The 14,549-nt window shown below is 46.3% G+C and overlaps 1 protein-coding gene across 4 annotated transcripts in view; it reads right to left on the reverse strand.

Moving 5' to 3' along the window:
* Nucleotides 1-14,549, reverse strand: part of EP300 (E1A binding protein p300) — a 311,109-nt gene that overhangs the window by 98,615 nt on the left and 197,945 nt on the right. For all 4 annotated transcript variants that reach the window (XM_073572990.1, XM_073572993.1, XM_073572991.1 and 1 more), the window contains exon 17: nt 11,610-11,728. In XM_073572990.1, the coding sequence (XP_073429091.1) occupies nt 11,610-11,728 (119 nt within the window). The remainder of the gene's footprint in view (nt 1-11,609; nt 11,729-14,549) is intronic.

The raw sequence follows: 14,549 nt of genomic DNA on the forward strand, positions 1-14,549 counted from the left end.
TACAACTGCCAATACCCCATGTATCACTGACCCAACACTGTGGTACTGCCGATTGCATGATGCGTCTGCCAAGAGCTGCATCCGCAGAGGCCTTAGAATGAAATTAGACAATGTTTGTAAAGGTATGCAGGCTGGACCAAGTCCCAGCATTGCGGACAGGCCTGAGAATGAATTTGGTAATGTTTTGTAAAGGTATGTAGGCTGGACTATGTCGCAGCATTGAAGACCTGTTCTGCCGACGCCTGGAGCCGAATGGTCCAAGAGGCGCTCACTGAGCGGATAGAATGCACCTTAATCCTTGCTGGGACAGGGGTGTCCCGGACACGGTAGGATTCCTGAATAGCCAAGCAAATCCACTTGGCTAGCATGGTTTTTCAAGCGGCTAGACCCATCCTATGCCCCTCTGGAAGTATGAACAGGACATCTGACTTGCGGAAGGGAGCCCTACGCGAGATGTACACAGTCTCAGAGCCCCAACACATCCAGGGTGTTGAGGGCCTTCTCAATGCGATGGACTGGTGCCAGACAAAAGGAGGGCAAAACAATTTCCTCATAGAGATGGAAAGAGGATACGACTTTGGGTAGAAAGGACGTCCTGAGAACTGCCTTGTGCTGATGAAAATTCAGGAAATGATGACGGCAGGACAGGGCCGCCAATTCCGAAACTTGTCTGATTGACGTACTTGCCACTAGAAAGACCACTTTCCAAGAGAGAATAGGTAGTTGTACGTCCTGCAATGATTCGAAAGGAACCTCCTGTAAGGCCCCAAGAACCAAGTTAAGGTCCCACGATTCGAATGGCCCTTTATAGGGAGATGCTACATGAGAAACTCCCTGAATGAACGTCTTGACCTTAAGTTTGGTGGCAATTTTGAGTTGGAATAGCACTGACAAGGCTGAAACTTGGCCCTTGAGCGAGCTAAGTGCGAGGACTGACTTTAATCCTGAATGAAGGAATTCCAATATAGCAAGAATGGAAAACACTAGAGGGGATTGACCATGATCCTTGCACCACGAAAAGAAGGTTTTCCAGGTGCAGTGACAAATGCGCATGGACACGAACTTCCTAGCACTGGAAATCACGTCGTGAGAAAACCCAGCCTGTGCTAGAACCCAGGATTCAACGGCCACGCCGTCAAAGACAGGGCCCCAGAGTTCCGGTGGTAAATCGGACCCTGAGAGAGTAGATCCATGCGATCTGGAAGTCGTCAAGGGATGCCGACGACTAGTTGTACTAGTTCTGCGTACCATGCCCTGCCAATCTGGCGCGACTAGGATCACTGATACTTCCTCTGCTCTGATCTTGATGACCCTCGGGAGCAAGGGGAGAGGGGGAAAGATGTACGGGAGCCGGAATTGGTGCCACAGCAGAACTAGGGTGTCCGCTTCGATGGCGCCTGGATCGCACGATCGGGCAACGAATCTTGTTGTTTAGCCTTGAGGCCATGAGATCCACATCTGGAGTGCCCCAACGACGGCAAATCTGCTGAAAACCTTCTGGATGAAGAGACCACTGTCCCAAGGCAAGGGCTTGGTGACCGAGAAAGTCTGCTGCCCAATTCTCTATGTCCAGGATGAGGATCGCTGAGATGGGCGAACGGTTGGTCTAGGCCCAATGGAGGATGTGACTCACTTCGTGCATGGCCATCCTGCTCCGAGTACCCCCCTGATGGTTGATATACGCTACAGCTGTGGCATTGTCAGATTGGATCCTGATGGGGAGACCTGCGAGGAGATGGTGGAAACTCAGTAGGGCTAATTTTACCACTCGTATCTCCAAGACGTTGATGGGGAGATGTGACTCCCGAATTGACCAACGATCCTGTGCCGTGTGGTGACGAAACACCGCGCCCCAGAAGACTTGTTGGTGGTCACCACCAACCATCGTACTGGGAGAAAAGACCTCCCCCTTGACTCAGGGAGGATTTCAGTGTCCACCACTTGAGGGCTTGTCTGATCTGCAGGGACAGAAGGCACCGACTGTCCAGGGAAGGTGGGTTCTTGTCCCAAGTCAACAGCAAGGCTTGTTCTTGTTGCAAAGGGTGGAGATGGAATTGTGCGAATGGCACCGCTTCCATTGCTGTCACCACCTTTCCGAGAACACTCATGCTGAAACGAATAGAATGAAACCGGACGGGAAAGAGTCCGCGCTGCCTGTTGCAAAGCTCGGGCCTTCTCTGGAGGGAGAATGACCAACCTGCGGGAAGTGTCGAAGACCATTCCCAAAAGGGAAATCTGCTGGACCGGTGTTGGGGAAGACTTTTCGAAGTTTATCTTCAGACCTAGGCGAGAAAGTGTATTTACTGTGATATCCACGGATTTCTCGCAGGCTGGAAGGGATGGACCCTTGATTAACAGGTCATCCAGATACTGCAGTACCACCACTCCCAGAGCGTGGAGAACGACCATGACAGCTGCCATGGCCTTGGTATAGACCCTGGGGGCTGTGGCGAGACGGAAGGGCAAGGCAATGAACCAGAAGTGTTCTTCTCGAATTGCAAAATGCAGGAACTGCTGGATGATAGGGGCTCTCCCCTTTTGCATGGAAGCAACACCCACCGGAGGAATTCAATTCGGAATTGCCGTACTTTGACAAACTGACTTAACAGCCTGAGGACCAGTATGGACTGCATCGTTCCTGCCTTTTTGGAACCAAAAAGAAAGGTTTGAATAAAAACCGCTGAACCATTCTGAATGACAGCAGGCAACCGCCTACTTTGTCGGTGTCGGCCGGGTACCACAACAAGTCATTGAGTAGAGGATCTATGGGATCTGCTTCTTGAGATCCAGATGCTGTCGGCCTCGGTTTCCAAGAGCGGTTAGGTCTATGAGACACCTGGGAACCTCTGTCTCCATGCAGGGACTAACCTGATCTGGATGAGAAGGTTGTGGAGGACCAGCTGGAGCTGTTGCGAAAAAAGGTTGAAAAACTAGTCGATTGTTGATTCCGAAAACGGCCGGGCAGCCCCTTGTTGGGGAAGAAACCTACTCTTACCCCCTGGAAGTGTCAGAAATGAGCTGGTCAAGTTTCTTGTCCAAACAGGCGACCAGTTTGATATGGCAGAGAAGTCTTTAATCTCTTGGAGGGCTCTACTGATGGAGACTGCATTTGCGGTTGCCTTAGCAGCACAATTAGTGACATCTAAAGAGGACTCTACTGCAAAATCCCCTGTGTGAATTATCTGCTTGGAAGGAAGTAATTAAGACTTCTGCCCAAGTGGCCATGCCTTAGCCACTCAAGTCGCCACGAATATGGGAAAAATGCCGCTCCTGGAACTCCAAAAACTGAACTGGCGAGGTAGCCAATTTGATGATCGGAGGGGTTTCTGACTGAAGAGCCCTCAAACGGATCGCAGCGTTTTAGGAGAAAGGCACAATACAGGAGAATCCACCGAGGGGGACTGTAACCAATTCGTCAGCAGATATGGAGTAAAGGGGTATTCAGCCTCGATAGGCTTTTGCCCTGTGAACCGCTTTTGTGGTTGGTTCCTACGTTTCTAGACAACGTCCTTCAACTCCGGATGGCTGGCAAATACCCTGTGTTCACGTTTAGTCCTCTTAAAGGAGAACGTGTTCCAGAGCGGGAATATTCTCCTTGTCCAACGTCAGAAACTTGTTGACTGTCAGAGAATCAAGCGATTCATGGACATTTGGGGAATTCTGAGGGACTGATATGTCAGACTCGAATTCAGAGACATGTTATCTGCAAACATTAGGAGAGGGAGAGAGAGACAGAACTCTTATGAATGGGTCACCAAGGAGGAAAAAAGCAACACACGCTAAGTCTCAGAGAACCAGAGAGGTTGGTAACTATGCAGACTGCAGAGCCCTAATCATAACACACAACTAGCAGTAGTCGTGGAGCGTGCCTACGATGGTCCTGGACGCCTCGTCACAACCGGAGAGCTAAATAAGCCTAAAGTAAGAAAAGATTTAAACTCCCCAGAGCAGACCCCAAAGGAAAGACAGCCCCCCACATGTATTGACGGTGAAGCAAGATGAAAACACAAACAAAGGCAGAAAAATAGGCTGAGCAAATGATGGGGCCAAACTAACTTGAAAGGACAGGAAAGGAAAGATACTGTCTGCAATCTGCCAAAAAACCCTACCAAAAATAATGTCCAACGCTTCTGATAACAAAATTAACCATGAAGTCACTAGACTTCTCCCACTATATCAGCACTCTGGAATATTCTGAGACAGAGCAAAAAGAGGCCAATCTAATAAAGGACATAAAGACAAATTGGCAAATACAGATAAATAAGAGTGGAAATTCAGCCCAGCACAGCCAGGCTGGCTGACCACACGAAAACTGAGTTGACCAACAAGAGCAAGTGTGAACATTAGCAAAAAACAAACTTAACTTGAGAAGACTGGAGCAGAGCTGAAGTCGAAGACCTGAGCAGCAGACTGAATCACCAGCAACAGGATAGGGCGTCGGCTGTCTTATATCCAGTCTGATACTCCAGAGATCCAATCACTATCCTCCTCGTCAGGTGGCAAACCATTACCAATTAAACTAACCTCACTACCTCCTGTCACCACCAGAGGGAGAACGGAAGAACTCCCAGCTGGTGGAGCAGAAAATGAGCTCATAACAGAACTCGCAGATGACGAATCGCGAACGTGACTAGGGGACGCGCCATTGGTCTGCTTTCTAGAGGATCCCTTGAACGAGCATGGTCTCTGCAGGCGGACGGTTCCCGGCTGTCGCCAAAGCCCTCCTCGGGCGGTAAAGATGCGTTCTGACTTAAAGAGGATTCCTGGAGGAGTCTATAGCCTTGGTCAGTGACTCCACAAACCGTGACAAGGACGCGGCCCACACAGAGGGACTAAATGCAGGGAGCACCCTGCAGCGGCGGCAGATGGCGTTTTAGCACAAGCCGGGTCGCAATCCGTGCATAGCAGATTAGTCTGTGTACTGGGCAAGGCAGTCTTGCAAGAGGTACCAGCAGTAAAGAACGCAGTGCGCTTCTCATTAGCCCCCTTTTTGCTTCCTTAGACTGAGACATAGTGCCCGTGAAAGGGTTACAAGCAGAGTCTGGGCTGCAGCTGCAGGGAATGTGCAGCGAAGGGGTTAAGCTTTGCTCTGAGGCAGATGCAGCTTACCCGCGGTCCTGAAGCTGTGTCCCTGGAAGAAATATCGGTGGCCCTGTAGCGTCACCAGGTGTTGTCCATCCGTGCGCGCACCCCCCGCAGACGTCACAGAGCCCGAGGGGCAGAGAAGGGGTTAAGGACATGGCCCCCAAGACTAGCAGGGCGCGTCTCGTACAGAGCGAGAGGCGACAAAGACGTGGGCGGCGCTATGTAAATTGCGGCCTAGTAGGTCGAAAAGCAGGGGACTAAATTTTTGGGCCTACCCGCGGCGAGCGCCAGGTGAAGGGGGGAGTGGGGGGCCGCGCCGGGGCACCGATATGCCGCCGCTGAGACTCGGTCAGCACTTCTCCCAGGGACCAGGACCCGACTCCATACCTGTATAAGAGAAAACAAGGGCGGGGGGCGCAGACATAGGGCTTCACCTGGTATAAATCAATTATAATATAAAAGTACTCTGGAGTACTCACCCTTTATGGGTTGTGTTCAGACACAACCACTCTCACTCAGTCATATAGCTGCTGCAGAGCTCGTGCAGGTGGACAGCGTCCACTAGGTATCATAAGTTGAGGATCCAAGAAAAGCACTACTGAGCATCCGCGCTGCTTTAGTGATAAGAATTCTTCAGAAATCCATATAAATCTTTCAAGTTCTTTATTATATGTACTACAGAAACTACGCGTTTCGAGGTGACAAACCACACCTCTTCTTCAGGTTACAGTACAGTACCGTCTGCGCTGTCCAGGAGCCTGCAGGTTTCATCCAATCTCAGATTCTGAGGTAAAAAAGCTCCCGGGCGATGTAGCAGAGCCGGAGAGGTTGTTACAGGGGTATTGCTCAATCGGTCCACCCTATGGGCAGGTGGACGGAGAGCTATGGTGCTGATTCAGGGCATCCGAAAGCGCTGGTCAAGTCTTCTCCATGCGTTGCCCCTTGTGTCCGTGTGGGGTACCGGGACCGTAAAGGAACCATCACCAGAAGAATCAGTCCCAGTCGTCGCAGGAAAATGTACGGGGAGGTATACTCCGCGTGCTTACCTGTTGTTGGTTCGGGGGAGAGCGGGCAGTAGAAAGGAACCGTCACCCCCTTAACTCCGTTAAGTAAAAAATAAAAATTTACAGAAAATTCAAAAATAAAATAAAACCGGTGGGGTCTGAAGCCAGACCCAAGTGCCTCCTGCAGACACTAAGCAAGAACTGGGGAATTCCCAGCCAGCGAGAGGGTGTATACTGCAGGGGAGGAGTTAATTTTTTTCTGTGTTTACTTAGTGTCCTCCTAGTGGCAAGCAGCATAACACCCACTGTCTGTGTCCCCCAATGAGGCGTAGGAGAAATGTAAATACACTCCCCCAATCATACACCCCCTTCCACAATCACAAACCCCACGAACCACATTAACAAATCTGTCGGCTTAACATTCATTCCCTGTACTATATAGCCATATGGCTATTTAAGCATACTGGGGCATAAATTCACTGGCTACAAATTGTCCCGTTTAGTAGAAATGAAGTTCTCCATCACCATTTAAAGGGGTCCCATCATGTCCGGAAATGCCATTTACCTTCAGGAACCGGGTTAATCAGCATGTAAAGTAATAAATCCTGCCTGGCTGCTTTACTGCAGCAGCAGCTACAGGGAGAAAATAAACTTCTAACCTTTCCCTGTAGCCACTCTTTCTGCCATAGGGAGTGAAGGGTGCGTTTACAATCACTGCTCACAGTGCACGTGCTGTAAGGACACCCTTGGCACCATGAGTGATGACCTGCTTTGCACACACTCACTGCTGAGCAGTCTGTCTAGGCGAATGAGCACGGAGTGTGCACTGTATATTATGACAGGAAGAGCGGATACAGGGAGAGAATGTAAGTTAATTTTCTTATTGCAGCTGCTGCTCTAATAAGCCATAGGTTTTAGACACCATTTACCATCAAATCAATTCTATGCCTGCAGGTAAACTGAATTTCTGGACTTGACAGGGTCTCATCAAAGATTTGAAAGTTTGTGCAGAACCAGGGAGCATTAAATGTATTTTATAATTAAAAATTAGAAGGCTACAGCCCCCTTTTCAACCACTTCTCCATTTTGCTTCAGTGCAACTAAAATGAAACACAATGTAATGTTACCAAAAGATTTCATTAATGTACATCATACATGTCAAAGTCTGGCCTGCAGGGTGACTATACTTGGCCCACAATGCTGGCACCACACCCTTATATCGCAATTACAACTGCAATAGCACTCCAGTTAATGAAGATGCAGTTCAAAGATGATGGAAGCAGTTTTCTCCCTCCTCCATCATTCTCCCTCTGTGTCTGTGGTCTACGCAGAGCAGACGCAATTTCACGCCTGCTGTGCCGAGCAGTGGATAGCTTCAAATAGCTTACTGCCGAGAATGGAGCAGTGGGGAAAAGAGGAGAGATGAGTAAATTTTTCTTAATGTGGGCCCATTATACTGTATGGATGAATATGTGGGACAGTATTCTGTATGGAGCATTATGTGGTGCCCATAATACTAAATGGAAGACTGTGTGGCCTAAAATACTATATGGAGGACTACGTGGGACCATTATTCTGTATGGAGGACTACGTGGGATACAGTATACTGTGTAGGGATCACATTTGGAGCATTATACTTGTGTTTGGGACAGCATATCTTGCTCGAGGTGGATAGGACACGGTAGGGTCATCATACAGTGTGTGAAAGAATTCCCTGTCAAGGTATCATACTGTGTATAGGGGACACCTGTTGACATACTTTATGGGGTAATGAAAGGGCAAACTAGGGGCTTCAATAGGAGGAAAATTACTTTGGAAGGGCAGCAAAGTTGTGAGATATGCTCATCTGTTTTATATTTGTTGTGGGGTGGAGAGAGATTTCTGCTACAGGGCCCCATGGTTTTTATGTACACCCCTGTCCTCAAGAAAATACCCAATGCTCCTGTCATGTGATATGATTTAAAATCTATTAAAATTTACTTTGTTCGTGGGACAACCCTTTTACCTTTGTTTCTATATGAAAAGGTTTATCATATTTGAAAAGGAAAAGCATCAATTGTAGACTTATTTAATAAATATCAGGGTTATCCCGCTACTTTGTCCAAGTTTTTAAAATTGGCCCTCTGTAGAGATTGACATGCCTGATGTACCATATTTTTCGGTGTGTAAGACGACTTTTTAACCTCTGAAAATCTTCTCAAAAGTCGGGGGTCATCTTATACACCCGGTGTCTTTAGTGAAGCAAGCTGCAGGTGTCCAGCACGCCCGGGGTATGGAAAAAAGAGAGAGAGCGGCCTGTACTGCTTCACTGCAGTCCTCATGAGTAGAGAGGGGTGAACCCGAACAGTACATTTCCGTACTGTTTGGGTTCGGCTGCCAGAACACTGGGTGTTTGTCGCGCTGTCAAGTGAATGACAGCGTGGCAAACACAGTTTCTGATCGGCAGTGAAATTCTCCCAAAGAGCCGCGGTTCCCAAGCTGTCAGAAGACAGCGTGAGCGCTCAGCTGTGATCGGAGGTATAAAGCTTACCTCCGGTCACTGGTGTCAGCAGATGGCACAACTGATTCCATCATCCGACACCTACAGCCGCTAATTACAGTGAGAGCAGGAGCGACTGATGGCAGTATTCAACAGCTCCTACGCTGTAAATAAAAAAAACAAACAAAACGCATGCGTCCCCCTGTATTTTTGATAACCAGCCAGGCAAAACCCACAGCTGGGGGATGCAACCGTCAGCTTCAGCAAGGTTGGCTATCAATAAAAGAGAGTTCCCCATGTCATATTTTTTTAAATTATTTAAATAAATTTAAATAAATGTAAAAAAACTGCATGGGTCCCCTCCATTTTTGACAACCAGCCTTGCTAAAGCAGACAACAGGGGGCTGGTATTCTCAGGCTGGTAAAGGGCCATGGATATTGGCCCCCCAAAGCCTAAAAAGAGCAGTCTGCAGCTGCCCAGAAAAGGCACATCTATTAGATGCGCCAATTCTGGCGCTTTGCCCGACTCTTCCCACTTGCCCTGTAGCGGTGGTAAGCGGGGTTGATGTCACCTTTGTATTGTCCGGTGACATCAAGCCCACGGCTTAGTAATGGAGAGGCATCTAAGACACCTATGCATTACTAATCCTATAGTCACATTGTAAGAAAACACAGACACCCAGAAAAAGGTCCTTTAATTGAAAGAATGACACAGACTCCTTTAATAATCTCAATTAATCCATACTTATGACCTCACCTAATTCCACCGAAGCCCTCGATCTCCTGTAATAAACCAAAAATAAAAAAACAGCAGTATACCATGCCTGTCCGTCGTTCTGTCCTACGCCGTAATCCATGTCTGGGGGATAAAACAAATTTTCAACCTGGACGGTGCCAAGATGCGTCCGTCCAGGCTGAGAACCACAGGTGAATGAGCTGCTGCCAGCGCAGCCTCAGTTACTAGCAGTGACGTCACTGAGGCTGCGTTCCCAGCCGGTCTGAACTGCGGTGACCTTGGTGAGATCCCCGCTATCACCATGAGAAAACGCTCACGGTGCTAGCAGGGATGTCACCGAGGTCATGGCAGTTCAGCCCGGCGGGGTACGGAGCCTCAGTGATCGGACAATCTCAATGACGTCACCACCGGTCTCTGAAGCTACGCTCGCAGCAGCTCATTCACCAATGGTTTTCAGCCTGGATGGATGCTTCTTGGTACCATACCGGTTGAAAACGGTTTATCTCCCAGACATGAATTATGGCGTGGGACAGAATGCCGGACAGGTACAGTATATTGTTGATTTTTTATTTTACTTTTACTACAGGAGAAAGAGGGCTTTGCTGGAATTAGGCGCTAAAACAAAAACAGTTTTCCATATTTATTTAATTTCTAATAAAGGACTTTATTCTGGCTGTGTGTTTATTTACCATACAATTATAAGATTAGTAATGGATAGGTGTCTTACAGATGCCTCGCCATTACTAACTTGTGGGCTTGATTTCACCTGACAATACAAAGGTGACATCAACCCCACAAATATGAACCCCACTTGACACCGCTACAGAGCAAGTGGGAAGAGCCAGGCAAAGCGCCACAATTGGTGCATCTAATAGATGTGCCTTTTCTGGACAGCTGCGGGCTGCTAATTTTAGGCTGGGGGGCCAATATCAATGGCCCCATACCAGCCTGAGAATAAAAGTCCCCAGCTGTGAACTTTATCAAGGCAGGTTGTCAAAAATGGGGGGGAACCCCATGCAGTTTATTAAATTATTTAAATAATTAAAAAGCGTGGGGACCCCTCTATTCTTGATAACTAGTCTTGCTGAAGCTGACAGCTGAGGGTTGCAGCCTCCAACTGAGAGTTTTGTCTGGCTGGATATCAAAAATAGGGGGGAACCCATGCCTTTAATTTTATTACTGTATATTTACAGCGAAGAAGCGGCAGATGAATACTCCCATCCGCCGCTCCTGCTCTCACTGTAATTAGCGGCTGTAGGTGTCGGATGACGGAATCAGTAGTTCCATCAGCTGACACCAGTGGCCGGAGGTAAAGTTTATACCTCCGATCACAGCTGAGCGCTCCCGCTGTCTTGACAGCGTGGGAACTGCAGCTCTCTGACCAGCGGGTATGAGTTCCCCGCTGATCAGCAGTTTGCTGTGCTGTCATGCATATTACAGTGCAGCAAACACTGGAAGATGGGTAGTTTTATACGGTGAGTGTATACCAAACTCTATATTTTAACTGGAAAAGTTGGGGGTTGTCTTATACGCTGGAAAATATGGTACATGGAGTGCAGTTTAGAAAGTCAGGATCAGAGACTGCTGTGTGCCTGGATTGTAATTATGGCTCCTACACTGTAGCAATTAACAGCTATTTTCTCCATGGCATTTCCACACACATGATGATGTATCAGACACACATTCCCTTTACTTACAGATTGTAAAAAAAAAAAAAAGGGAAGAAAATAGGCATCGGATTCTTTGGCCTCAATTCATCGCATGCATTTTTTTGTCACTTTTTTAATATTGTGATATTCATTGCAGTTTGCGGCACTAAATTTACCAAAATGGCACAAGTGATTCATGAATATGGCGCAATGTCAAAAACGGACTTTTTCTGATCTTGAAATAAATGTCAGACTTTTGTCGCCAAAAATCACAATAAGGCTATGTGCACATGTAGTTTTAGGTGCTGCGGATTTTTCTGCAGCATGTGCACAGCGTTTCAGTTTACCATTGAAAACAATGTTACTGAAAAAATGCAGCTAAATCTGCTGCAGACCCGCAGAGCCTGAAACGCTGTGGATCCGCAGCAGAATCCGCAACGTGTGCACATGGCCTTAAGCTTTTAAATCCATAGGCAATCTTAGATTTAAAAAAGGTGGAAATAGAACAATAAATTGGGTGCAACTAAATAAAAAGGCACAAAAAAATAGACAAAAAAGTTGGTGCAAAAGCAATGATAAATCAGCGCCCATCTAAGTATACGAAAATAAAGTCACCGTTTTACAATTGAGCACAAAAAGAATTTGATGACGCTTACCGGGATTCCTAATAACTGTGGATCTACAGGTTGCCGGAATGGAAGGGATTCTGGATCTTGGCGGTATAATGCCTCTAGCGTAGGCATGAGAGCTTGCCGTAGTTCCTCAGGTTTAAAAACTTTAAAGGGGTGAAGAAATTGAATAAAATGTTTAATTTTAATACAAGATATTATTACATAGAAATAAATAATAGCATGAAACAGAATAAATAGGAAAGCATATGGCTATGACCTAGGAAGAGGTGAATTAAAAGGAAACAGTCAGGGTATGTGCACACAATCAGTACACACTGCGGGTTGGACGCTGCGATCTTGAGCAGCGTCCAGATGTAGGAGCATAGGGGGGGGGGGGGGGGGGGGGGGATTTCAAGAAATCCCATGCCCACTATGCATCCAGAGATGCCTGTGGCTCACCCGCAGAGACGGACATGCTGTGCGCGCCTTTCTAGACTACCATATGTCCATTTATCTTGCGGAGACGTGAGCCTCCACAAGACAATTTCACCCAAAGTATTGAGGTGAAATCTGCATGGTTCAATGAACATCCGTGGATTCAACTGCATTCAATAGACCGCAGCTCTTTGTGGACGCCGTGAACACGCACTGCCAGTTCCTGATCGGGTGCACATACCCTTAGTCATTTAATGCTTCAAAGAACACGAAGGTGTTTGACAAAAAAAAAAAAAAAAGCATGAAAAATTGAAAAATGGGCCAGGAGGGGGAAAGGAGAGTTTGCTGGGCAACTCACTCCACTCAACAGGTCTCACTATAAATCAACCACTTTTTTTCCCAGCAGCACTGTAGTGTTTCAGAATTAGGCAGATTTCACTGTTCTACATATTTTCAAAAGTTGTCAGGTTCAGTTATGAAATGAGCCATTTCTTATTGATTTTGACCTGAATTCAAATCAGACAATTAAAAATTTTAGTTGGTTTGTTACTATATCAAAGAGTTTTTCTTTTACTGCTACATATGATTAATGCATAAAAGGGTCAGTACTTTTAAACATTTTGCAAATGTAAAGATGCAGAATATTTTGTTATGCCAATTTTTTGCTATATAGAGGAAACTTTGTTCATAATTCGCAAGGGTTTTAGACAGGTTTTACTCGTTTGAATTGTTGCAGTTACAGAAATTGCACTTCAAAATTTGGTCATCATTCAGTGACAATTTTTTATTGCTCGTCTCTTGTACTCCCGCATTGGATCATCTCTAAAGTAATGTGCACACGATGCGGATTTGTTGCGTTTCCGTAGGGTTTTGGTTTTGTGTGGAAACGCACCAAAATGCAAAGTATTACTAAAGCAAAGTTAATCAATGTGAACACATGTAGCGGAAAATGCCGTCCTTATTCGCAGCGTTTTATTTTCCGCAGCATGTCAATTCTTTTTGCGGATCTGCAGTGTTTTTCACCCATTGAGTCACTCAAATCTACAGCAAAAACGCAGATGTAAAAAGGTTTGTGGATTTGTTAAAGGACATGTCAGAAGGAGGAATAGTTTGTGGGCAGAGAACCTAGAATAGAGCCTATCTTAGTTGAAGCACATCAACAATGGAGGTTGGACATGAAAATTACTTTTTTTTTTTTTAAATTATACATCTTCATTTAGCTAACAAATCCACACACAATTCCACATACAAATCCGCATAAAAAAACGCATGAAATCCGCACAAAAAACGGAGATGCAGAAACCTCTCAAATTTCAGCAATGTGCGCACATAGCCTTATACATACAGTTGTGGCCAAAAGTATTGACACCCCTGTAATTCTGTCAGATAATATTCAGTTTCTTCCTGAAAATGATTGCAATCACAAAGTCTTAGGTATCTTATTTAATTTGTCTTAAATGAAATAACACAGAGAATGAAGCAAAAAGCAAAACATTGATCATTTCACACAAAACTCCAAAAATGGGCCAGACAAAAGTATTGGCACCCTCAGCCTAATACTTGGTTGCACAACCTTTAGCCAAAATAACTGCGACCAACCGCTTCCGGTAACCATCAATGAGTTTCTTACAATGCTCTGCTGGAATTTTAGACCATTCTTCTTTGGCAAACTGCTCCAGGTCCCTGATATTTGAAGGGTGCCTTCTCCAAACTGCCATTTTTAGATCTCTCCACAGGTGTTCTATGGGATTCAGGTCTGGACTCATTGCTGGCCACCTTAGAAGTCTCCAGTGCTTTCTCTCAAACCATTTTCTAGTGCTTTTTGAAGTGTGTTTTGGGTCATTGTCCTGCTGGAAGACCCATGACCTCTGAGAGAGACCCAGCTTTCTCACACTGGGCCCTACATTATGCTGCAAAATTTGTTGGTAGTCTTCAGACTTCATAATGCCATGCACACGGTCAAAGAGTCCAGTGCTAGAGGAAGCAAAGCAACCCCAAAACATCAGGGAACCTCCGCCATGTTTGACTGTAGGGACCGTGTTCTTTTCTTTGAATGCCTCTTTTTTTCTCCTGTAAACTCTATGTTGATGCCTTTGCCCAAAAAGCTCTACTTTTGTCTCATCTGACCAGAGAACATTCTTCCAAAACGTTTTAGGCTTTTTCAGGTAAGTTTTGGCAAACTCCAGCCTGGCTTTTTTATGTCTCGGGGTAAGAAGTGGGGTCTTCCTGGGTCTCCTACCATACAGTCCCTTTTCATTCAGACGCCGACGGATAGTACGGGTTGACACTGTTGTACCCTCGGACTGCAGGGCAGCTTGAACTTGTTTGGATGTTAGTCGAGGTTCTTTATCCAACATCCGCACAATCTTGCGTTGAAATCTCTTGTCAATTTTTCTTTTCCGTCCACATCTAGGGAGGTTAGCCACAGTGCCATGGGCTTTCAACTTCTTGATGACACTGCGCACTGTAGACCCAGGAACATTCTGATCTTTGGAGATGGACTTGTAGCCTTGAGATTGCTCCTGCTTCCTCAAGTCCTCAGACAGTTCT

Source organism: Dendrobates tinctorius, unplaced genomic scaffold, assembly GCF_039654945.1.
Source record: "Dendrobates tinctorius isolate UK_male_01 unplaced genomic scaffold, ASM3965494v1 ptg000033l, whole genome shotgun sequence".
Lineage (NCBI taxonomy): Eukaryota > Metazoa > Chordata > Amphibia > Anura > Dendrobatidae > Dendrobates > Dendrobates tinctorius.